We start from the raw sequence: 26,560 nt of genomic DNA, 5'->3' as shown, positions 1-26,560 counted from the left end.
GGCCCATGACCTTGGCGAGCCGTCAGAGAAGCCTGATTCCAGCAATTTTATTGATATTAATAATTGAAATAAGATTCTTGCCAAGGCGAAGAAGTGGAAATCTCAAGCTAGCCTGATCTATTGTGCTTTGAGTGGAATGGATCAACATGTGTAGACTGGGGCGATTGTTTCTTGGTGGAAATAGCTGAGTTAATCAGAATGAAGGCAAAAGGTTTTTCGAGGACCTTTTGTCCTTCAGGAGGAAATATGACCAAGATTTTTGCCAAAGGGGCAAGCTGAGGGCTGGGCAATTCCTCCGAGGGCCACCCGCTGCCCAGGCTATTGTTCGTGCAAAAGGAAGTTGTGGATAAAAAAAATCCTGGAATTTTGGGGCTTTGTAGTCCCTTTGGTGGAGTTTCTTCATGTATATAGGGGAAACAAAGGGCAGAGGAAAAGGGGAAAGGCTTCTGCCACACAAAGAAATCAGAAAACACATTTCATACATCTAAAGTTCATAAAAGGCAAGATTTCATAAGGTTTGTCCATGTGGGGGGAAAGAGTGCCCATAGGGGATGGCTAAAACGCAAGGGTCCTGGCAGGAGTTCTTGAGTGGCCCAAAGGGACCTGGTGTCTCTGGAAACAAGCTTTGCTCCCCGTCCTTGGAGAACTACAGCTCCCGAGAGAGGCAGAGACCCCAAGGTTTAGTCATTCCCAAAGTTTCATGGGGTCCTCATTGTTGTTAAGGCCTTGGCAAATTGACCAAGACTTAACCCCTATTGTGCAGTCTGGTACCTTTGTCCTTTGCAGAACTATAAGTTGCCATCCCTTGTTAAGGGGGGGGGGGGGGGAGCATGCTCGACGTCAGTTTCTGTACCTTGCCTTGCGTGTTCACTCTGCAATGATTTGTCTCTGTTCAGGGCATGGAAAAGAACGTCTTCTTCGTGCAGCACAGAGAGGAAGAGAGCCACAGTGCCGACTCCGAGAGCTACAGCAACAGGCACGAAGCCGCCTTCCTGGCCTCGCTGACCGGCTACCTCCTCAAGCAAGGCTACGGCCGTAGCCAGATCACCATCCTCACCCCATACCACGGGCAAGTGGTGAGAGTCCGCACGCTGCTGCGCCACCAAGGGATGGAGGACGTGGCCGTCCACGCCGTGGATGACTTCCAAGGAGAGGAAAATGACATCGTTCTCCTCTCGCTGGTGCGGAGCAACAGCCAAGGGAAGATCGGCTTCCTCAAGGACAAGAACAGGCTGTGCGTGGCCCTCTCGCGAGCCAAGAAGGGCTTCTACTGCCTCGGCAACCTGGACGTTCTCTCGGCCGGCAGCATCCTCTGGAAGGAGATCTCTGGCCTGCTGAAGAGCAAAGCCCTTCTTGGGGAGGAGCTCACGCTGATGTGCCAAAACCACCCTGAAACCAAGACGGCAGTGAAAGCGAGTGCGGACTTCAAGGCGCTCCCAGACGGAGGCTGCGCGCTCAAGTGCCAGACGCGGCTGGAGTGTGGCCACCCTTGCACGCGCCGCTGCCACCCCTTAGACCAGGACCACCGCCTCTACCGTTGCACCTTCCCCTGCAGTAGAGTCCTCTGCGAGCGGAAGCACAAGTGCCCCAAGAAGTGTAAGGAGGAGTGCAGACTCTGCGAGGTTAAAGTGGAGAAGGTCGTCCCTAAGTGCGGCCACAGCCAAGAGATGCCCTGCCATCTCCCTCCTGAGGTCTGGGTTTGTCAAGAGCCCTGCCGGAAAGCATTGCAATGCGGCCACTTGTGCAAACTGAAGTGTGGAATGAACTGCCAAGTCGCTTCCTGCAAGGAGACAGTGCAAGTCACCCTGCCGTGCTCCCACGTGGCCGAGACGGAGTGCTTCCGGCAGAAGATGCCCTTGCCGTGCCAGGAGAAGTGTTTGCAGAAACTGGACTGTGGCCACATTTGCCAAGGAAGCTGCCACGAATGCATTGAGGGCCATGTGCATGCCACTTGCCGACAGAAGTGCACCCGGGTGCTGCTCTGCTCCCACACGTGCCAGGGCTCCTGCTCGGAGAATTGCCCCCCGTGTAAAAAGATGTGCCGCAACCGGTGCCCGCACAGCCGCTGCAGTAAGACATGCGGGGAGTTCTGCTTCCGCTGCGTGCAACGTTGCAGTTGGCGGTGCAAGCACCATCAGTGCACACAGATGTGCTGGGAGATCTGCAACCGTCCCCGGTGCGACCGGCCCTGCAAGAAGATGCTGCGCTGCAAGCACCCCTGCGTGGGTCTCTGTGGGGAGCCATGTCCCCCAAAATGCCGGGTGTGCCACCGGAATGAGCTGGCAGAGATTTTCTTTGGAAAGGAAGACGAGCCGGAGTCTCGCTTTGTTGTCTTAAAGGAGTGTGGGCATATCTTTGAGGTGCAGGGTCTGGACCGATGGATGGAAGGGAACGGAGATGGCGAGCCCCAAGCCAAGCCAGTCCAGCAGAAGGTGTGCCCCAAGTGTTCAACGCCCATCCAGAGCAACCCGCGTTACAGCAACGTCATCAAAGCAACGCAGCAAAGGATCGCGGACATCAAGCGGAGGATGTTCGGCAGCCGGGAGCAGCTCCAGTTTGGCCGGGCGGCCTTACTGAGCGAGCTGATTGTGCTGCCGCCACACAGCCGCTATTTCAGGAAGGAGGACCTGAAGAGGGAGATCGAGGCGGCCGCTTCTCTCCAGAGTCTCGGGGACTGCGAAATCACCGTGCGGCTCCTGTTGTGCCTCCAGCGGCTGAGGGACCGAGCAACACACTGCACAGATGAGCAGGGAAGGCGCCTTGTGGGTGCAGCGGAGGCACTGGAGTCCTGGTTGCACCGAAGGCAACGGGGAGACGCCTTCGCGGCCCAGCAGCTCAGAGAGTGCCGGAACGAGGTGAAGAGGCTCTCCTACCTGGCCAACGTCTTCGAGCGCCTGACCATCTACGGAAGGGAACAAATGCCGTCCTCTTCCACGGCAACAGAGGCTGCCGACAAAGCCTTGAGCCTCCTCGATGGACGAGAGCCCTTCACCGAAGCCCAGGAAGGGGCTCTCCTGCCCGTACTGGAGACTCTGGACCACCTGATGCCGGCTTCAGGGCCACGACTCTCCCAGGCAGAGAAGGTCTCCATTGAAGAGGCCATGCGTTTTGGCCGAGGGCAATGGTACGAGTGTCCCAATGGCCACTTCTACAGTGTGGGGCAGTGTGGGCGGCCAGTGGAAAAGAGCCAGTGCCCCGAATGCGGGGCTAACATCGGTGGGAGGAAGAAAAAGGTTCATGCGGGCAACGTTACAGCCAGCCTAACCCTGGAGACTGGCAATGGAGGAAAAGAGGTGGAAGGGAGGCCCCTCAGCAGTATCGGTGACTTGACTGGTCTCTCAGACCTTCTTCCCTCATCCATCTGTGCCACTGACCACACTCCTGCTGGTCTAGACACTCCATCACAAGCTAATGACAGCCAAACGGAGGCCAGCGGTCAGCTGCCAGACCTCCTGATCCCAGCATCATCCTGCCATCCATATGGTTCTCCTCTCGACAAGGTGGCAAAAGGCACCACTCCAAGTGGGGCCCAGCAGGAGGGCTCTGGGGAGGTTGCCATGGAAGAGACTCCCTCCTTGGAACCCTTGGAACACGTTAATGCATATTCCCCTGAAAGAACATCACAGGACCACCATGAACCCATGGAACAAGACAATCCATGGTCCCCTCAAGCCTGCACCACAATGGAACTCTTGGAAATCAAGGAGGAAGACAGCCCATGGTCCTCTCAGGCTTGCACTGAACCCACCACAATGGACCTCCTTGAACCCAAGGAGCAAGACAGCCCATTGTCCCATGAGGCCTGCACTGAACCCACCACAATGGACCCCTTGGAAATGAAGGAGGAAGACAACTCATGGTCCCCTCAGGCCTGCACTGAACCCACCACAATGGACCTCCTTGAACCCAAGGAGCAAGACGGGCCATTGCTCCATGAGGCCTGCACTGAAGCCACCACAATTGACCCCTTGGAAATCAAGGAGGAAGACAGTTCATGGTCCCCTCAGGCCTGCACTGAACCCACCACAGTGGACCTCCTTGAACTCAAAGAGGAAGACAGCCCATGGTCCCCTGAGGCCTGTACCGAACCCACCACAATTGACCCCCTTGAACTCAAGGAACAAGACAGCCCATCATCCCCTCAGGCCTGCACTGAACCCACCACAATTGACCCCCTTGAACCCAAGGAGGAAGACAGTTCATGGTCCCCTGAGGCCTGCACTGAACCCACCACAGTGGACCTCCTTGAACTCAAAGAGGAAGACAGCCCATGGTCCCCTGAGGCCTGCACTGAACCCACCACAATTGACCCCCTTGAACCCAAGGAGGAAGACAGTTCATGGTCCCCTCAGGCTTGCACTGAACACACCACAATGGACCTCCTTGAACCAAAGCAGCAAGACATCCCATTATCCCCTCCGACCTGTACTGAGCCCACCTCACAAGGCCCCCTTGAACCCAGGGAACAAGGGAGCCCATGGTCCCCTCATGCTACCCTATCCTTCCAGGAGAGTCGCTTTTCTCCCCCAGGAGACAAAGAAGACCTACAGCCACAGAGCACTCCCACAGAAGTTCATCCTGATGGGCACCAGAGTCCTCCTCCAGTTCAGGAGGAAAGGGAGCCAGAGAGACGCCTGAGGCCTCGTAAGAGAAGGCGATCCACGCGTTTGGTGCAGACCCTGCGGTGCAAAAGACGTCGACGTACCCAATGCTGAAGCCTACTCCCCAAATGTGACCGGCATGGACTGGGCTGAGTTTCCTTCAGAGTGGCCAGTGTCTTCCCAGCTGGCTACCAAAAGCAACCTCAGCCCCCCTGCTGACCACTAGACCCTGAAGAGGAGAGAGTGTGGTCTCGGGGAAGTGGGGAAGCCTGGGAGCTTTATGCAAAGGAGAGGACACTTCTCTATCTCATTCTGGCTTGTTGTCCTTGGAAAACTATAAATCCATAACTATAAGTCCTAAGTAGTGATGTTCGATAACAGTTTCTCAAACTCTGCTCCCGCAGGTGTTTTGGACTTCAGCTCCCACCACTTCTAATAGCTGGTTGACTGGCTGGGATTTCTAGGAGCTGATGTTCAAAACATCTGGAGGAGCACAGTTTGAGAAACACTGGTCAATAACAACAACAACAACAATAACAATAAAAACAATTTACTATATTTATATACTGCTCCGAGTCGCCTCTGGGCTCAGGGGGGTGGTGTTCTGTCGACGCTGGGCTTGAAACGAAGTGCTTTTGAAACAGGACGTACAACTTTAGCCCAACGGGCTATATGGCCATGTTCTAGAAGCATTTCTCCTGACGTTTCGCCTGCATCTATGGCAAGCATCCTCAGAGGTTGTGAGGTCTGCTGGAGCTGGGGAAAAAGGGGGTTTATATATCTGTGGAATGACCAGGGTGAGACAAAAGGCTTTTGTAAGTTGGGCTAGGTGTGGATCTTTCAACTGACCACCTTGATTAGCATACAATGGGCTGACTGTGCCTGGAGCAAACTCTTCTTGAAAGGTGATTAGATGTCCCTGCCTGTTTTTCTCTCTGCTGTTTTTGCTGTTGCAATTTTGGAATTTTTTAATACTGGTAGCCAGATTTTGTTCATTTTCATGGTTTCTTCCTTTCTGTTGAAATTGTCCACATGTTTGTGGATTTCAATGGCTTCTCCGTGTAGCCTGACATGGTGGTTGTGAGAGTGGTTCAGCATTTTTGTGTTCTCAAATCATAGAATCATAGAATCAAAGAGTTGGAAGAGACCTCGTGGGCCATCCAGTCCAACCCCATTCTGCCAAGAAGCAGGAATATTGCATTCAAATCACCCCTGACAGATGGCCATCCAGCCTCTGCTTAAAAGCTTCCAAAGAAGGAGCCTCCACCACACTCCGGGTCAGAGAGTTCCACTGCTGAACGGCTCTCACAGTCAGAAAGTTCTTCCTAAAATAATATGCTGTGTCCAGGTTGGTTCCTCAGGTGCTCTGCTATGGCTGACTTCTCTGGTTGGAGTAGTCTGCAGTGCCTTTCATGTTCCTTGATGCGTGTCTGGGCAATGCTGCGTTTGGTGGTCCCTCTGGAGACTTATCCACAGCTGCATGGTATACAATGGTAGACTCCTGCAGAGGTGAGAGGATCCCTCTTGTCCTTTGCTGAACGTAGCATTGGTTGGATTTTCTTGGTGGGTTTGTAGATTGTTTGTATGTTGTATTTCCTCATCAGCTTCCCTATGCGGTCAGTGGTTCCCTTGATGTATGTATATATATATATATAAAAAATTCCAAAATTGCAACAGCAAAAACAGCAGAGAGAAAAACAGGCAGGGACATCTAATCACCTTTCAAGAAGAGTTTGCTCCAGGCACAGTCAGCCCATTGTATGCTAATCAAGGTGGTCAGTTGAAAGATTCACACCCAGCCCAACTTACAAAAGCCTTTTGTCTCACCCTGGTCATTCCACAGATATATAAACCCCTTTTTTCCCAGCTCCAGCAGATCTCACCTCTGAGGAAGCTTGCCATAGATGCAGGCGAAACGTCAGGAGAAATGCTTCTGGAACATGGCCATATAGCCCGAAAAAACCCACAAGAACTGAGTGATTCCAGCCATGAAAGCCTTCGACAATACAAGTCTTTTATTGATGAACAATTAAACAGAAACTTCTTTTGTCTTCGAAGATTAGACAAATTCTTCCAGGCTTCAAGCAACTGTTTGCTTCTAACTGTTTCTTTGCTTTACTTCCAAGGAAAATCCCTTTCTAGCTCCTCCCAGGCTAACTGTGAACCTAGACCTGACTGATGTGAATCCACTACCGGGCTGAACTGCGTCTCAAAACCGAGTGGACCTACCAGTAGGCCTGTAGTCACTTAGCTGGAGATCTTGATGTTTAAAGCTGTTATTCTCTCCGAAATTCCTCAGGGTTGTAAGGCTGTTTCCCTGGGGACCTTTGGGAATCTTTAGATGCTCTTAAGACTGTTCTCCCCAGGGAAGTCTTAAGGGTTGAAGCCTTTGTACAGGAGAATGTCTGTACACATCCTGTACATTGACTTCCCAGCTGAGACTCACTAAGAAATTCGATAGAGCTACAAGCTGGGTAGATGCGGGGAATGCCGTGGATGTGGCGTACCTGGATTTCAGGAAGGCCTTCTTTGACAAGGTCCCCCATGACCTTCTGGCAAGGAAACTAGTCCAATGTGGGCGAGGCAAAACTACGGTGAGGTGGATCTGGAATTGGTTAAGTGGACGAACACAGAGAGTGCTCACTAATGCTTCCTCTTCATCTTGGAAAGAAGTGACAAGTGGAGTGCTGCAGGGTTCCGTCCTGGGCCCGGTCCTGTTCAACATCTTTGTTAATGACTTAGATGAAGGGCGAGAAGGCAGGATCATCAAGTTTGCAGACGACACCAAATTGGGAGGGAGAGCCAAGACTCCAGAGGACAGGAGCAGGATTCAAAACGATCTTGACAGATTAGAGAGATGATGGGCCAAAACTAACAAAATGAAGTTCAACAGGGACAAATGCAAGATACGCCACTTTGGCAGAAAAAACGAAATGCAAAAATACAGAATGGGGGACAATGAGGCCTGGCTCGAGAGCAGTACGTGTGAAAAAGATCTTGGAGTCCTCGTAGACAACAAGTTAAACATGAGCCAGGAATGTGATGTGGCGGCAAAAAAAGCCAATGGGATTTTGGCCTGCATCAAGAGGAGCATAGTGTCTAGATCTAAGGAAGTAATGCTACCCCTCTATTCTGTTTTGGTTAGACCACACCTGGAATATTGTGTCCAATTCTGGGCACCACAATTCAAGAGAGATATTGACTCTAAGCTGGAATGTGTCCAGAGGAGGGCAACTAAAATGATCAAGGGTCTGGAGAACAAGCCCTATGAGGAGCGGCTTAGGGAACTGGGCATGTTTAGCCTGAAGAAGAGAAGGCTGAGAGGAGATATGATAGCCATGTATAAATACGTGAGAGGAAGCCACAGGGGGGAGGAGGGAGCAAGCTTGTTTTCTGCTTCCTTGGAGACTAGGACGCAAGGGAACAATGGCTTCAAACTACAAGAGAGGAGATTCCATCTGAACATGAGGAAGAACTTCCTGACTGTGAGAGCCATTCAGTGGTGGAACTCTCTGCCCTGGAGTGTGGTGGAGGCTCCTTCTTTGGAAGCTTTTAAGCAGAGGCTGGATGGCCATCTGTCAGGGGTGATTTGAATGCAATATTCCTGCTTCTTGGCAGAATGGGGTTGGACTGGATGATGGCCCAGGAGGTCTCTTCCAACTCTTTGATTCTATGATTCTATGAAATGGCTCTCTTCCCCCCAAAGCCCAAAAAGGGGGGCGGGACCAGGGAACCTAATGATAATTGACAAGCAATTGACCCAATCACTGCAAAGTAAGGAAAGCCATCTAACTGCAAAGGCATAGAACTTTAAAATACATGCAGTAATCAACAAATAGCAAGATAAGCTCGAGCTCCTGGTGTGGCTGTACCAGAACAGGCGGTATATAAATATAGTAAATAAATATAGTAAATAAATAAATAAATAAACAACACTTTATTTATATTCCACCCTATCTCCCCAAGGGGACTCAGGGTGGATCACAGTATACATACACCGCAAACATTCAATGCCATTTTGGACAGACAGGACACAGACAGACGGAACAGAAAGGAGGTATGTTGTGTCGACGTCCAGCTTTTTTTTTTTGCCGCCCCGGAGTTTGTGCTCAAATCCAGCCACAAGGGGTGCTGTTGCTCCATCCTCTATGACAAACAGCCATTAGGACTTTCTACTCCCTTTTGGTTGCTGTACCTGTCCTGAGTTGCCTTTCAAAAACAGCCTTTAGACCAGTGGTTCTCAACCTTCCTAATGCCGCGACCCCTTAGTACAGTTCTACATTTTGTGGTGACCCCCAACCATAAAATTATTTTTGTTGCTCCTTCATATCTGCATTTTGCTACTGTTATGAATCGTCATGTAAATATCTGATATGCTGGATGTATTTTCATTCACTGGACCAAATTTGGCACAAATACCAAATACGCCCAAATTTGAATTTGGTGGGGTTGAGGGCAAATTGATTTTGTCATCTGGGAGTTGTAGTTCCTGGGAATTATAGTTCACCTACAATCAAAGAGCATTCTGAACTCCACCAACAACGGAATTGAACCACACTTGGCCCACAGAACTCTCATGACCAACAGAAAATACTGGAAGGTTTTGGTGGGCATTGACCTTGAGTTTCGGAGTTGTAGTTCACCTACATCCACTCAAACAATGACGAGTCTGAACCGAACTGAGCACAATCACTCAATATGCCCACCTGCAAACACTGGTGGAGTTTGGGAAAAGTAAGCATTGTCATTTGGGAGTTGTTGTTGCTGGAATTTATAGTTTACCTACAATCAACCCAACCAATGATAGAGTTGGGCCAAACTTCCCACACAGAGCCCCCATGATCAACAGAAAATACTGGAGGGATTTGGGAGGAATTGACAGTGATTTAGGGGAGATGTAGTTCACCTACCTCCAGAGAGCACTGTGTTCCAAATACCATCAGAAATATGTGTTTTCTGCTGGTCTTTGGTGACCCCTCTGACACCCCCTCGCGACCCCCTCAGGGGTCCCGACCCCCAGGTTGAGAAACGCTGCTTTAGACAATGTTGAAAGTAGAAGAAAAATGCTTTACTCCAGCAAACACAAAGGATAAGCAAATGGAATTGAAAAGTGCAAAAGAAAACGAGGAAGTCTTAATCCAGACACAAATTACAGTCTCTTATGAAGTCCCAAAAGAAACACCTGTTGGGGTTCAGCCTCCGTGTGAACCTGAGCCTCAATCTCTGTGTGATCCTGATTCTCAGTTTGTATTTCCTGATGCCACTGATGACCATGTATTTTTCCCAGATGCTTTGGAAACTGCTGATCCCGAGGTCACTGGCGGAGAAAGCAAAACTAGCCATTCTGTTGAAAATGTTTTGGAACCAAGCAGTGATAGCTCTCCAGAGGAACTCACACCTGGTTTTTTTTAATGAGGAGTGAAGAGAACAGATTAGGAAAGACAGGAGTGAGTTGCAGCTTCTGCAAAGGTCAAATAGATTACAGGAAAAGAAAGCTCAAGCTTCAAAGTCTGGAGGCGTAGCAAGAAATAGTTTCTTTAGTTTAAGGGGCCTTTCCCCCAGGCTGTCCGGCAGATCAAGCATTGTTTAGACTGAGGCATCCTTGGCAGATTTCCTGCGTTCCATGGCCTGCATTCTCAAAGGATTCTAGTTTCCAAGTACAGTTAGTGAGATACTAACAGGTTCCTGGTTTTTGTATTGTTGCTTTTGGAATTTTGCTCTACTTCAGAGTTTTTCCTGACTGCTGAGTTTTTACTGTGGCTTTTTTGGCTTTGCATTCGCCTTTCTTTGTAACCATTTTTTCATCAATAAAAAAGGATTGTATTTTCCCACAGACCAGTGTGGTGGATTTAATCTTATGGTCTTGTTTCTGGATCTGGGTTGCAACAACACCAGTCTTCCATCAGACAACGGACGGTGAACTAAGTCCTTAGTAGCAGACACAAAGCAGATTCCATTGGAGTGAAAGCATCAGTGTCAGGGTCGTTGTTACCAGCCAAAGCTGACTGCTCCTGCCTCTGATTTATGGCCCTGAATTCCCCATGCAGGAGGTACTAGGGCGTCTCCCAATTAGCTCAGCGTTTTTAGCAGCTACCCTAGCTGAATGCCGTCTGTGCTCTGTCTCTTTTCGTTTCTCTAGAAATGGGGCACTTTCAAACCCTCATTGTCTGATTCTTCTTCTCCCTCCAATTCCTGAGCACTTCCCTGCTCCCCTTCCTCCTCCGAAGATGAGTAATCCCTAACAATACCTCCCCCTAGCAGTACCTAATTTATCTATTTTCAGCTTAAACTGTTTTTGAACTGCTTAGGTAAACAGTGAAATGGGTTAACAGTCCAGTGCTCATACCAACCCAGGGCTTTGAACTGGCAACCTTTCAGTTGGTAGATCTTATCATTGCAGGTAGATTTACCAGCTGTGCTAAAGCCCGGCCCAATAGTATAATCTATGGAAGTGCAAGGAAATGATGATTTGCCTGTGGAAGATGTGCTGGTCTTTCAGAAAGGACCAGAAATACTGGACTCAATAGATTCTTAAAGTTGAAATCATGATGCAATATATGATAACTGCAGCGAGTATTGCCTTCGACAAGGTCCCCCATGACCTTCTGGCAAGGAAACTAGTCCAATGTGGGCTAGGCAAAACTACGGTGAGGTGGATCTGGAATTGGTTAAGTGGACGAACACAGAGAGTGCTCACTAATGCTTCCTCTTCATCTTGGAAAGAAGTGACAAGTGGAGTGCCGCAGGGTTCCGTCCTGGGCCCAGTCCTGTTCAACATCTTTATTAATGACTTAGATGAAGGGCTAGAAGGCAGGATCATCAAGTTTGCAGACGACACCAAATTGGGAGGGAGAGCCAATACTCCAGATGACAGGAGCAGGATTCAAAACGATCTTGACAGATTAGAGAGATGGGCCAAAACTAACAAAATGAAGTTCAACAGGGACAAATGCAAGATACTCCACTTTGGCAGAAAAAAATGAAATGCAAAGATACAGAATGGGGGACAATGCCTGGCTCGAGAGCAGTACGTGTGAAAAAGATCTTGGAGTCCTCGTGGACAACAAGTTAAACATGAGCCAACAATGTGATGTGGCGGCAAAAAAAGCCAATGGGATTTTGGCCTGCATCAATAGGAGCATAGTGTCTAGATCTAGGGAAGTCATGCTCCCCATGCTCTATTCCGCCTTGGTTAGACCACATCTGGAATATTGTGTCCAATTCTGGGCACCACAATTCAAGAGAGATATTGACAAGCTGGAATGTGTCCAGAGGAGGGCAACTCAAATGATCAAGGGTCTGGAGAACAAGCCCTATGAGGAGCGGCTTAGGGAACTGGTCATGTTTAGCCTGAAGAAGAGAAGGCTGAGAGGGGATATGATAGCCATGTATAAATATGTGAGAGGAAGCCACAGGGAGGAGGAGGGAGCAAGCTTGTTTTCTGCTTCCTTGGAGACTAGGACGCAAGGGAACAATGGCTTCAAACTACAAGAGAGGAGATTCCATCTGAACATGAGGAAGAACTTCCTGACTGTGAGAGCCGTTCAGCAGTGGAACTCTCTGCCCCGGAGGGAGTGTGGTGGAGGCTCCTTCCTTGGAAGCTTTGAAACAGAGGCTGGATGGCCATCTGTCAGGGGTGATTTGAATGCAATATTCCTGCTTCTTGGCAGAATGGGGTTGGACTGGATGGCCCATGAGGTCTCTTCCAACTCTTTGATTCTATGATTCTATGATTTGCATAGAGATGGAAAGAGCCCATTATCCCAACACAAGAAGAAATGGCAGACGAATGGACTTTGCAGATCAAGGAGAAATCTCTGACTGACTTCAAGAAAGCATGGGGATGAAAGGATGGCGGCAAATGCTAACTATCAGATTTATAAATTAAGAGGAATATTGCCAAATGAGGAAGTGGGATTGTATAACGCAACTTAAAGGGAGTAGAATAATAAGGGGTTAAACGTATTAGATAATGAGTGCGAGGTTCGTATAATAGCTTTCTTATTCATTGCTTAGTTTGTGTGTGTTTTGGTTATGTATTTAGAATTAGAGTTGGAAGGAATCCCAAAGGCCACCCAAGTTCAAGACACAATCAAAGCCTTCCCAAGAGATGGCCATCCAGCCTCTGTAAAAAAAAAACCCACAGAAACTAGAATAAAACAAAAATACACAAACATTTGGTATAAGTTTTGTTAGAATATAATGTTTTCTGCTGGAAAAATCTCTTAAAGTTTAAACTGTATGGTTTCAGAAATGCATGGCTTAAGAAACAGAGGTGTGTAGACAGAGGCGGCCCTAGGTAATTTTCAAAGGTAAGCAAACAGTATTTTGGTGCCCCCCCCCCCAACCAATCATTGATGTATATTTTCTGTTCATCGTGGGAGTTCTGTGTGCCATATTTGTTTCAATTCCATCATTGGTGGAGTTCAGAATGCTCTTGGATTGTAGGTGAACTATACATCCCAGTAACTACACTTGCCGCACTTGCTCCCTTGCCTGGCCTGCTTTGGGTTCAGAGGTGTGCCTGAAGACCCCAGCATGTGCACCCATGTCACCTCTTCTCCTGACTTTCTCCTCAGCCATTGGGACCAAGAGAGAGAGAGAGACAGAGGTGGAGATGCCCACCTTTCCTGAAGGTAGGCGCAAAAACAAAGGAGGGAGCGGAGGTGGGAGATACCTCCAGCCGGAGGGGCTCTGTCTCTCTCTCTCTCTTGGTCCCAATGGCTGAAGAGAAAGTCAGGAGAAGAGGCGACTTTTGGTGCACATACTGGGGGTCTTCAAACATGCCTCCGGACCTGAAGCGGGCTAGGCGTGGTGGCTCTGCCCCTTGGCCCACCCGCGGATTGGGGAGAGGAGGCAGGTGGAGCGCCGGGGGATTGGGAAAGGAAGCCGGTCATGGGGAAGGGATCAAACGTGGAGAACGATTGAGCGCAGGCTCTGCTCGCACACCCGGTGGCCAGGTGGAGCAGGAACGAGAGGGGCTAAGAGAGGCTCAAGGGCCCGGCCCCTTTGGGAAGAGGATTGCCCAGCAGTGAGGCAAGAAAGCCAAGGCTCCCCCCAGACTGCTAGGGCTGTTGTGAGCTGAGGGGGCGCTCCTCAAGTGGTGATCGAGGGGCATTTACAGAGGCGCCTCTGCGCCCCTGGCAAAAAAAAAGTGTTCTGCGACCGCTTACTTTGCATAATGGATGAGCCGCCCCTGTGTGTAGAATTGGTAGTGTGCCACTTTTGGAGTTTCCTGTGCAAATCGGAAAAAAGGTCTTCAAGACTCTTGTTTTGTACGCCTTACATGTTAGCAACATATGGAAATATTTATCCCTTTTGGGACATGTTCTAGCCACCTGTGTGTATTCTCTTTAGATCCATTGTTTCATTGTATTCTTATCCACCCGAGGAAGAATTATTATTTTGGAGAACTTGATGTCCACTTCATGGTACTCTTCACATTTCTCCACCTGAAGAAGACATTAGTCGAAACCGGTCTGGAAATCCTCCACGTGGATATCCTCTTACAAAGGACTGGAAACTCCACTCAAGAGTATCTTTAGAGAAAGTAAGGGATCTTATGCCCTTAAGAGAAGTCTGCTTCACAGCAAGAAAGACTCTACTCTTGTTAATTTGTCACACCAAATTTGGCAACAAAATGTCTCACAACACAAGGAGTGACCATCACTCAAAAATTATGATTTTGTCATTTGGGAGTTGTAGTTGCTGGGATTTATAGTTCACCTACAATCAAAGAGCATGCTGAACTTTACCAACGATGGAATTGAACCAAACGTGGCACACAGGACTCCCATGACCAATAGAAAATACTGGAAGGGTTTGGTGGGCATTGACCTTGAATTTGGGAGTTGTAGTTCACCTACATCCAAAGAGCACTGTGGACTCAAACCATGATGGATCTGGACTAAACTTGGCATGAATATTCCATATGCCCAACTAAGAACACGGAGCTTGGGGGAAATAGACCTTGACATTTGGGAGTTGTAGTTGCTGGGATTTATAGTTCACCTACAATCAAAGAGTATACTGAACCCTACCAACGATGGAATTGAACTCTACACAAATTCTCAATACACCCAAATATGAACACAGATGGATCTTGGGGGAAATAGACCTTGACATTTGGGAGTTGTAGTTGCTGGGATTTATAGTTCATCTACAATCAAAGAGCATGCTGAACCTTACCAACGATGGAATTGAACCAAACGTGGCACACAGGACTCCCATGACCAATAGAAAATACTGGAAGGGTTTGGTGGGCATTGACCTTGAGTTTGGGAGTTGTAGTTCACCTACATCCAGAGAGCACTGTGGACTCAAACCATGATGGATCTGGACTAAACTTGGCACGAATATTCCATATGCCCAACTAAGAACACGGAGCTTGGGGGAAATAGACCTTGACATTTGGGAGTTGTAGTTGCTGGGATTTATAGTTCACCTACAATCAAAGAGTATACTGAACCCTACCAACGATGGAATTGAACTCTACACAAATTCTCAATACACCCAAATATGAACACAGATGAAGTTTGGGGGAAATAGACCTTGATATTTGAGAATTGTGGTCACTGGGATTCACAGTTCACCTACAATTCTGAACTCCACAATTGACAGAATCGGGGCAAACTTCCCACACAGAACCCCCATGACCAACAGAAAATACTTAAGGCCATCCAATCCAACTCCCTTCGTCAGGGCAAGAAAACGTAATCAAAGCCCTCCTGACAAAGAGCCATCCAGCCATAGATAGATAGATATGATTCACACACAGACAGATATAGTATCATAGATTTGAAAGGATCTCCTAAAGAAGGACAATTTGCATGTTGCATGTTTCAGTGTTGATGTAGAGATTGCAAACCAGGCAGTCTCTACATCAACACTGACACATGTTTATGACAGATATAGTACCATAGATTGAAAGGGACCCCTAAAGAAGGACAATCATATGTTGCATGTTTCAGAGTAGGCAAACCAGACAATCTCCACATCAACACTGACAAAGAAACAACAAGAAATACTGTTTACTCACAAGCAGAAAGGAATTACATATATTAGAAACCAACACTTTCTCATTCCCTTTATTTTCCAGATCAACAGAGTGGGCCACAGCAACGCCTGGCAGGGGACAGCTAGTTGCATTATATAAGCTGGGGAAAAAACCATTTACTTTTGTGATTTATGTACTACGACTTGTAGTGGATTTGTGTCTGTTGTCATACAGCCCGGAAACCACACAACACCCCAGTGATTCCAGCCATGAAAGCCTTCGACAATACAAAATTGATTGTTATTATCATTACTTTTTTGTTGAGTTCCAGGGCCAGAGAAGCAGATGGCGGAAACAGAAGAACGGCCTGCCTCAGGGGAGCGTGCTCACTCCATCCATGTTCAACATCTACACAAATGACCAGCCACTCCAAGAAGGGACAGAGAGCTTCATCTATGCTGATGATCGTGCCATCACTGCTAAAGCAGGGAGATTTGAGATGGTAGAACAGAAGCTCTCCAAAGCTCTAGGTGCTCTTACTGCCTATTACAGGGAAATCCAGCTGATCCCTAACCCATCTAAAACACAAACATGCACCTTTCAACTCAAGAACAGAGAAGCATCCCGAGCTCTGAAGATCACTTGGGAAGGAATCCCACTGGAGCATTGCAGTGCACCCAAATCCCTGGGAGGAGTCACTCTGGACCGTGCTCTTACCTACAAGAAGCACTGCCTGAACATCAAGCAAAAAGTGGGTGCTAGAAACAATATCATACGAAAGCTGACTGGCACAACCTGGGGATCACAACCAGATACAGTGAAGACATCGGCCCTTGCGCTGTGCTACTCTGCTGCTGAGTACGCATGCCCAGTGTGGAACACATCTCACCACGCGAAAACAGTGGATGTGGCTCTTAATGAGACATGCCGCATTATCACGGGGTGTCTGCGCCCTACACCACTGGAGAAATTACACTGCTTAGCTGGTATTGCACCACCTGACATCCGCCGGGAAGGAGCAGCCAAGAGTGAAAGAACCAAGGCAGAGACATCTCCAGCTCATCCCTTGTTTGGGTATCAGCCAGCACGTCAACGACGTAAATCTAGAAATAGTTTTCTAATATCTACAGAGACACTCCCTGGAACATCTCAGCAAGTGAGAGTCCAAAAGTGGCAGGCTCAAACCCAGAACCTCAACCCATGGCTGATACCAAAGGAGAGACTCCCCCCTGGGCACACAGAGGACTGGGTGACTTGGAAGGCGCTGGACAGACTGCGCTCTGGCACCACGAGATGCAGAGCCAACCTTCAGAAATGGGGCCACAAAGTGGAGTCCACAACATGCGAGTGTGGAGAAGAGCCAACCACTGACCACCTGCTGCAATGCAACCTCCGCAGAGAGCTGGACAGGGGGAGTGTGACCCTGCTGGTTCTCTTGGACATCTCAGCGGCTTTCGATACCATCGACCATGGTATCCTTCTGGGTCGTCTCTCCGGGATGGGCCTTGGGGGCACGGTTCTGTCGTGGCTCCAGTCCTTCCTGGGGGGACGAACTCAGATGGTGAAGCTGGGAGACGCCTGCTCTGACCCCTGGCCTTTGTCCTGTGGGGTCCCGCAAGGCTCTATTTTGTCTCCCATCCTTTTTAACATCTACATGAAACCGCTGGGAGAGGTCATCCGGAGTTTTGGAGTTGGGTGCCATCTCTACGCAGATGACGCACAACTCTACTACTCCTTTCCACCTAACTCCAAGGAGGCCTCTCAGGTGCTAGACGAGTGCCTGGCCGCTGTGTCGATCTGGATGAGGAAGAACAAGCTGAAGATCAATCCCGATAAGACAGAGGTCCTCCTGGTCGATCGTAAGCCGGATCGGGGTATAGGGTGGTCACCTGTGTTGGACGGGGTTACACTCCCCCTGAAGCCTCAGGTCCGCAGTTTGGGTGTCCTCTTGGATTCCTCGCTCACGCTTGAGGCTCAGGTGTCGGCGATATCCGGGAGGGCTTTTGCGCAACTGAGACTTGTGCGCCAACTGCGACCATACCTCGTGAAGGCTGATCTGGCCGGGGTGGTCCACGCCTTGGTCACCTCTAGAATGGACTACTGCAATGCGCTCTACGTGGGGCTGCCCTTGAAGATGGCTCGGAAACTGCAACTGGTTCAGCGTGCAGCAGCCAGGATGCTAACTGGAACTCATTATCAAGAGAGGTCTACCCCTCTGTTTAAGGAGCTCCACTGGCTGCCATTCATCTTCCGAGCCCAATTCAAGGTGCAGGTGCTCACCTATAAAGCCCTAAACGGTTTGGGACCACCCTACCTGCGTGACCGTATCTCCATCTACGAACCCACACGCTCGCTTCGATCATCTGGGGAGGCCCTGCTCGTGATCCCACCTACGTCGCAAGCGCACTTGGTGGGGACATGGGACAGGGCCTTCTCCGTGGCGGCCCCCCGACTCTGGAACGCCCTTCCAAAAGATCTCCGACAGGCCCCCACACTAGCAGTTTTCAGAAGGAATCTGAAAACTTGGTTGTTCCGTTGTGCCTTCCCAGATTAGGAATCCCCATCCCAAGTCCTAATAGCACTTTAGCACAATTAACATTTGCTGCACACCGTACTTTAATTCCTACGCCCCTCCTATCATATCAGCACTTTTACCTTGTACCCCTCTCGCCGGCCGAACCAGTTTTAATATGTCTTGATGTATTGTTATTGCTGTCTTGCTAATTTCTGATTTTGATTTGCTTTTAATTTTGATTTGCTTTGTTTATTGTTATGTTATGTTTTCTATTGTATGGTGTTTTATGGCTTCGGCCTGTGTAAGCCGCATCGAGTCCTTCGGGAGATGCTCGTGGGGTACAAATAAAGTTAATAATAATAATGATTTGCTTTTTGCTTTTATTGCTTCTCTCATGACTTTATTCAGACTTTCCATTCTGCGTGGATGTGCCTGGAGGACATCACCTCCTCTTCTGCCAGCACTGCAGGTCATACTGTCCCATTGTCATCCACTCCTTTGAATGGCATATCCTGCCTCTGATGGGAGCGTCATCGTCGTCTTCCTCCTCCTCCTCCTCCTCCTCCTCCTCCTCCTCTTCTTCTGGTGGATCAAGGGTAGCTGTCGGCATAGGACAACTTGGGGATGAAGTACTTGCGGACCATCTGCTGCACGGTGGTGAAGGTCTTTGGTGAGACGGGCCTCTGCGGCCTCACCAAAGGCGGGAATGGGTCCAGGGTGACCTTGGGCAGAGGAAGCTTCACGAAGGGCGCAAACCCCTTCATCACGTAACGTGGGAAGATGTAAGGGAAGAAGAAGCAGCCTGCGGTGGAGGGAGGAGAGAGAAGAGGAAGCACAGTGAGCAATGGGGGCCAGGAGCAGAGGAATCCTAGAATCCAAGAGTTGGAAGAGACCTCCTGGGCCATCATCCAGTCCAACCCCATTCTGCCAAGAAGCAGGAATATTGCATTCAAATCACCCCTGACAGATGGCCATCCAGCCTCTGTTTCAAAGCCTCCAGAGAAGGAGCCTCCACCAGAGAAGGAGCCTCTCTGCAGTGGGCAGAGAGTTCCACGGCTGAACAGCTCTCACAGTCAGGAAGTCCTTCCTCATGTTCAGATGGAATCTCCTCTCTTGTTCCATGTCCTAGTCTCCGGGGAAGCAGAAAGGAAGCTTGCTCCCTCCTCCTCCCTGTGGCTTCCTCTCACATATGTATACATGGCTATCATATCTCCTCTCAGCCTTCTCTTCTTCAGGCTAAACATGCCCAGCTCCTTAAGCCGCTCCTCATAGGGCTTGTTCTCCAGACCCCTGATCAACTCCCTCCTCCCTGTGGCTTCCTCTCACATATGTATACATGGCTATCATATCTCCTCTCAGCCTTCTCTTCTTCAGGCTAAACATGCCCAGCTCCTTAAGCCGCTCCTCATAGGGCTTGTTCTCCAGACCCCTGATCAACTCCCTCCTCCCTGTGGCTTCCTCTCACATATGTATACATGGCTATCATATCTCCTCTCAGCCTTCTCTTCTTCAGGCTAAACATGCCCAGCTCCTTAAGCCGCTCCTCATAGGGCTTGTTCTCCAGACCCCTGATCAACTCCCTCCTCCCTGTGGCTTCCTCTCACATATTGATACAGGGCTATCATCTCTCCTCTCAGCCTTCTCTTCTTCAGGCTAAACATGCCCAGCTCCTTAAGCCGCTCCTCCTAGGGCTTGTTCTCCAGACCCTTGATCATTTGAGCCGCCCTCCTCTGGACACATTCCAGCTTAGAGTCAATATCTCTCTTCAATTGTGGTGCCCAGAATCCTCCCAGTTTCCCTCCTGCTGTCACTCAGGAACAAGTGTGGATCAGGCAAGAGTTAACTCTGTTGGAGGCACCTTCAAGTGTGATGAGTATGTGATGTGTGGATTGAATCAAATTGTATGAAAGGTGTATGACTGAGTCCTGTAAGGCTGAAAATACCATTCTAAGAACATTGAAGCCTGGAAAACTGCAAAACACTAGTCCAATGTGGGCTAGGCAAAACTACGGTGAGGTGGATCTGTAATTGGTTAAGTGGACGAACACAGAGAGTGCTCACTAATGCTTCCTCTTCATCCTGGAAAGAAGTGACAAGTGGAGTGCCACAAGCAGGGTTCCGTCCTGGGCCCAGTCCTGTTCAACATCTTTATTAATGACTTAGATGAAGGGCTAGAAGGCAGGATCATCAAGTTTGCAGACGACACCAAATTGGGAGGGAGAGCCAATAGTCCAGAGGACAGGAGCAGAATTCAAAACGATCTTGACAGATTAGAGAGATGAATGGCCAAAACTAACAAAATGAAGTTCAACAGTGACAAATGCAAGATACTCCACTTTGGCAGAAAAAATGAAATGCAAAGATACAGAATGGGGGACAATGCCTGGCTCGAGAGCAGGACGTGTGAAAAAGATCTTGGAGTCCTCGTGGACAGGAAGGTGAACATGAGCCAGGAATGTGATGTGGCGGCAAAAAAAGCCAATGGGATTTTGGCCTGCATCAAGAGGAGCATAGTGTCTAGATCTAAGGAAGTCATGCTACCCCTCTATTCTGCTTTGGTTAGACCACATCTGGAATATTGTGTCCAATTCTGGGCACCACAATTCAAGAGAGATATTGACAAGCTGGAATGTGTCCAGAGGAGGGCGACTAAAATGATCAAGGGTCTGGAGAACAAGCCCTATGAGGAGCGGCTTAAGGAGCTGGGCATGTTTAGCCTGAAGAAGAGAAGGCTGAGAGGAGATATGATAGCCATGTATAAATATGTGAGAGGAAGCCACGGGGAGGAGGGAGCAAGCTTGTTTTCTGCTTCCTTGGAGACTAGGACGCAATGGAACAATGGCTTCAAACTACAAGAGAGGAGATTCCACCTGAACATGAGGAAGAACTTCCTGACTGTGAGAGCCGTTCAGCAGTGGAACTCTCTGCCCCGGAGTGTGGTGGAAGCTCCTTCTGTGGAAGCTTTTAAGCAGAGGCTGGATGGCCATCTGTCAGGGGTGATTTGAATGCAATATTCCTGCTTCTTGGCAGAATGGGGTTGGACTGGATGATGGCCCAGGAGGTCTCTTCCAACTCTTTGATTCCAGGATTCTATGATTCTAATGAAGGGGAAACTGCTGACTAGAGACAATGATTGATTTATTCTATTTTCAAAAACAATGCATAAATCAGTATAACACTGATAATCCAGGTGACAGCAGGATTGAAGAGAAGCAACTGGAAAAGCTGACACGAGACGATGATTTAAAGATGGGACTGCAAAGACTCTGGCACAAGCCAGTCAAGGGGGTCCCAGTGGTGATGGGCACACTGGGTGCAGTGCCTCAAGACCTTGGCCTGCACTTAAACACAATCGGCACTGACAAGATTACCATCTGCCAGCTGCAAAAGGCCACCTTACTGGGATCTGCACGCATTATTCGCCGATACATCACCCAGTCCTTGGCACTTGGGAAGGGTCCGATGTGTGATCCAATACAACAGCCAGAAGAGGGATCTTGTTTGCTGTGGACTCATCTTGTTGTGTTTATAACAACAACAACAACAACAACAACAACAACAACAACAACAACAACAATAGTTGTTGTGTAGCGGTCAGCGGAAGAAAATGATTATAAAAATGTATTTAAAATGAATATAGAAAAGCATACCTTGGAATACTGGCGAGAGAGAGATCTACGGAGGTTTGGTAGAGAGAGCGAAGTGTTCCAAAGATGAAAGTAAATGATTGACTGGACAGGCTTCATGGAGTCAAGAAAGTTACATATTAATGGAACCTGACATTTGGGAAACAATGGTAATTGATGTTTGTCGTCATAAGCATTGCCAAAGGGAATGTTTTTGGCAGCTATACAAGAACACCTGTAATTGTTCTAAGACACCTAAAAGATCAGATAGCGCCACCTTGCGCTGCGTTGATGTAAATAGCAGGCAAGATCAGATGCATTTTCTAAAGGAATCAATTCTAGTGAATTACGAGTATGGGAATAATTAAGATTTGAAACAATTGGAAGTACGTCATTGTAACGCGTCATCGTGGTGTATGGGAAAAAGCAATGCGTAAGGACCTCTGTTAATGATTATATCTGTGTAAATGTCAAGACAGTTCTACGCATGTCTGAACCAGTGGACTTCTGCTATAAATATTGTAACCTGACTGACTTCCAGTACGCTTCAGATCTTGTTTCTGAGCGTCCTATCAACTTGATAGTAAATATGCCTGAAAATCAATTGCTGTCTCAGTCTCCTTCCTACTTGATTGTGCTCTAAAATGATCTCGGGTAAAGTATGTGCCGCAACAGTTGTTGTTATTGTTTTTATATGCAACGAGTCCTGCGTGAGAGCTCACAGACGAACCCTCTGAGACGAAAGGACGTTGGCCATTCCATACCCTTGCGCTCAGGCATCCTTTTCCTCAGCATCGCATTGGTTTCTCCCAGTCGCAGGATGGCGCGTTTCCTGTTGTACAAAAAAGCATAAGAAATATGAGACACGCATATGAGAATCGTATTTCTTATATGATTCTCAGGTGGGCATTGTGGGCCATCTTATGTATTGTCAAAGGCTTTCATGGCCAGAATCACTGGGATTTTGTAGGTTTTTTCGGGCTATATGGCCATGTTCTGGAAGCATTCTCTCCTGACGTTTCGCCTGCATCTATGGCAAGCATCCTCAAAGGTAGTGAGGTTTGTTGGAACTGGGAAAATTGGGTTTATATATCTGTGGAATGACCAGGGGGGACAAAGGACTCTTGTCTGCTGGAGCTAGGTGTGAATGTTTCAACTGGCCACCTTGATTAGCATTTGATGGCCTGGCAGTTGTTTGGTGTGGCTTGTTGGTGCCTGGGGCAATCTTTTATTGAGAGGTGATTAGCTGTCACTGATTGTTTCCTCTCTGTTGTTTTGCTGTCCTAATTTTAGAGTTTTTTTTTAATACTGGTAGCCAGATTTTCTTCATTTTCATAGCTTCCTCCTTTCTGTTTTTCCAGGCTATATGGCCATGTTCTAGAGGCATTCTCTCCTGACGTTTCGCCTGCATCTATGGCAAGCATCCTCAAAGGTAGTGGGATCTGTTGAAACTAGGAAAATGGGTTTATGTATCTGTGGAATAATGTCCAGGGTGGGAGAAAGAACTCTTGTCTGCTGGAGCTAGGTGTAAATGTTTCAACTGACCACCTTGATTAGCATTTGATGGCCTGGCAGTTGTTTGGTGTGGCTTGAAAGGCACTGCAGACTCCTTCAACCAGAGAAATCAGCCATAGCAGAGCACCTGATGAACCAGCCTGGACACAGCATAGTATTTGAGAACACAGAAATGCTGGACCACTCTCACAACCACCATGTCAGACTACACAGAGAAGCCATTGAAATACACAAGAAGCATGTGGACAATGTCAACAGAAAGGAGGAAACCATGAAAAGGAACAAAATCTGGCTACCAGTATTAAAAAACTCTAAAATTACAACAGCACAACAACAGAGAGGAAACAAACAAGGACATCTAATCACCTCTCAACAAAAGTTTGCTCCAGGCTCTGTCAGGCCATCAAATGCTAATCAAGGTGGTCAGTTGAAACATTCACACCTAGCTCCAGCAGACAAGAGTCCTTTGTCCCACCCTGGTCATTATTCCACAGAGATATAAACCCATTTTCCTAGTTCCAACAGACCTCACTACTTCTGAGGATGCTTGCCATAGATGCAGGCGAAACGTCAGGAGAGAATGCCTCTAGAACATAGCCATATAGCCCAAAGAAACCTACAACAACCCAGTGATTCCGGCCATGAAAGCCTTCGACAATGACATCTAATCACCTCTCAACAAAAGATTCCCCCAGGCACTGTCAGGCCGTCAAATGCTAATCAAGGTGGTCAATTGAAACATTCACACCTTGCTCCAGCAGACAAGAGTCCTTTGTCCCACCCTGGCCATTCCACAGATATATAGAAACCCATTTGTCCTAATTCCAACAGACCTCACTACCTCTGAGGATGCTTGCCATAGATGCAGGCGAAACGTCAGGAGAGAATGCCTCTAGAACATGGTCATATAGCCCCAAAAAACCTACAACAACCCAGAAAGAGAGATTGATTGAGAGGGGGGCATCTTCCAAAGGGAGGGCAAACGAGGGGAAAGAACAGCAGCAAAAGCAGCACCCGACTCTTCTTACCCGCCAAAGGGTAAGAAGAGGTAAGAAGAAGGAAGAACAGCCACCCAAGGCAAGTGGGAGAGAGGAGTGGACGGAGCTGAGGCAGTACATACACAGGATAGCACCCCTATTTTGTGGTTTTTCACTTATCGCGGGTGGTCCTGGAACGTCACACCCGCAATAAGTGAGGGAACACTGTATTTATAATTGTTTTAATGTATGCTAAATGTACGAGGGTTGAATGAAAAGTAATGCCTCCACCTTCGTTACTTGGGTTTGGATGGGAATATTTTAATAAAGCAAACGCAGAAATGATCCTCAGAATGTGCTCTTCAACTACCACTATTCACTTTAATAATAATAATAATAATAATAATAATAATGCTGTATGCTGATGACAATGTCGTCTGTGCGCATTCAGAAGAAGATCTACAAGCCACTCTCAACACCTTCGCAGAAGCATACACGAAGCTTGGCCTGTCATTGAACATCGAGAAAACCAAAGTGCTGTTCCAGCATTCACAAGCCATCCCCTCCCCAATGCCAGAGATACAGCTTAATGGTGTAACATTAGAAAATGCGGACCATTTCCGCTCCCTTGGCAGACACCCCTCCACCAAAGTCAACATCGACACCGAAATACAACACCGCCTGAGCTCTGCGAGTGCCGCATTTTCCCGAATGAAGCAGAGAGTGTTTGAGGACCGGGACATCCGTAGGGATACCAAGATGCGGGTTTATAAAGCTATTTTCCTCCCAACCCTGCTCTATGCCTGTGAGACGTGGACTGTCTACAGACGTCACATGCAACTCCTGGAACGATTCCATCAGCGCTGCCTCCGGAAAATCCTGCAAATCTCTTGGGAAGACAAGCGTACAAATGTCAGCGTGCTGGAAGAAGCAAAGACCACCAGCACTGAAGTGATGGTCCTCTGCCATCAACTCTGCTGGACCGGCCATGTTGTCTGGATGCCCGACCACCGTCTCCCAAAGCAGTTGCTCTACTCTGAACACAAGAACGGAAAACGGAACGTTGGTGGACAGGAAAAGAGATTGAAAGATGGGCTCAAAGCCAACCTTAAAAACTCTGGCATAGACACTGAGAACTGGGAAGCCCTGGCCCTTGAGCGCTCCAGCTGGAGGTCAGCTGTGACCAGCAGTGCTGCAGAATTCGAGGAGGCACGAGTGGAGGGTGAAAGAGAGAAATGTGCCAGGAGGAAGGCGCGTCAACCCAACCCCGACCGGGACCGCCTTCCACCTGGAAACCAATGCCCTCACTGTGGGAGAAGATGTGGGTCAAGAATAGGGCTCCACAACCACCTATGAACCCACAAGATTACTCATCACGGAAGACCATCTTACTCGTCCAATGAGGGATCACCTAAGTAAGTAAGTAAGTAAGTAATAATAATAAACTTTATTTCTACCCCACCACCATCTCCCCAAGGGGGACTTGGAGTGGTTTACATGAGGCCAAGCCCGGACAACATAATACAGCATTAAAATCAAAACATATACAACAAACAACAACAACATTATTAAACTGACATTAAAAGAGAAAAAAAATCATAAACATTCCAATAAACACAATCACAGTAAGGATGACAATGGGCAGGCCATATATTCAGGATAAAAACAGTTAACAAACTATGATGAGATAAAATAGGAGCAGGGTATTGATATGAAACTCATAAAACACACAGAGTTGTGAGGCTAAACATTGTATTTGGAGGGCACGAACCCCATTAGCAGAAAACGTTGAGGGGTGCAAATATCATGCTGTGCGCTTAATTCCACATAATCACCAGACAATTGGATACATTTCTGCCAACGCTGAACAAGTGTTCTGAAGCTGTCACGGAAGAAGTCTGTGCACTTTCATTTCAGGCGTCCGCATCCTGGGTACCCATCATGCACAGATCTTCCAATAGCCAAGCAAACAACAATGTGGCCAACGATGAACAAGTTTTCTGAAGCCGTCACGGAAGAAGTCTGTGCACTTTCATTTCAGGCGTCCGCATCCTGGGTACCCATCATGCACAGATCTTCCAATAGCCAAGCAAAGCAACAATGTGGCCAACGATGAACAAGTGTTCTGAAGCCATCACGGAAGAAGTCTGTGCACTTTCATTTCAGGCGTCCGCATCCTGGGTACCCATCATGCACAGATCTTCCAATAGCCAAGCAAAGCAACAATGTGGCCAACGATGAACAAGCGTTCTGAAGCAGTCACGGAAGAAGTCTGTGCACTTTCATTTCAGGCGTCCGCATCCTGGGTACCCATCATGCACAGATCTTCC

At 48.2% G+C, this 26,560-nt stretch overlaps 2 protein-coding genes across 2 annotated transcripts in view; one reads left to right on the top strand and one right to left on the bottom strand.

The window, feature by feature from the left end:
- Positions 1-5,002, top strand: part of LOC132773560 (NFX1-type zinc finger-containing protein 1-like) — a 43,214-nt gene extending 38,212 nt beyond the window's left edge. The window contains exon 16 of the mRNA XM_067467205.1: positions 897-5,002. Coding sequence (XP_067323306.1) covers positions 897-4,715 — 3,819 coding nt within the window. The 3' untranslated portion in view covers positions 4,716-5,002. The remainder of the gene's footprint in view (positions 1-896) is intronic.
- Positions 5,003-18,672: 13,670 nt separating this feature from the next.
- WDR97 (WD repeat domain 97) overlaps positions 18,673-26,560 on the bottom strand; it is an 89,158-nt gene continuing 81,270 nt past the window's right edge. Inside the window, exons 30-31 of the mRNA XM_067467204.1 lie at positions 22,509-22,570; positions 18,673-18,914 (exon numbers count right to left, since the gene is read on the bottom strand). Coding sequence (XP_067323305.1) covers positions 18,703-18,914; positions 22,509-22,570 — 274 coding nt within the window. The 3' untranslated portion in view covers positions 18,673-18,702. The remainder of the gene's footprint in view (positions 18,915-22,508; positions 22,571-26,560) is intronic.

Source organism: Anolis sagrei, chromosome 4 (assembly GCF_037176765.1).
Source record: "Anolis sagrei isolate rAnoSag1 chromosome 4, rAnoSag1.mat, whole genome shotgun sequence".
Lineage (NCBI taxonomy): Eukaryota > Metazoa > Chordata > Lepidosauria > Squamata > Dactyloidae > Anolis > Anolis sagrei.
Note: the sequence above shows the minus strand (reverse complement) of the source record. Positions and strands in the feature narration are given on the sequence as shown.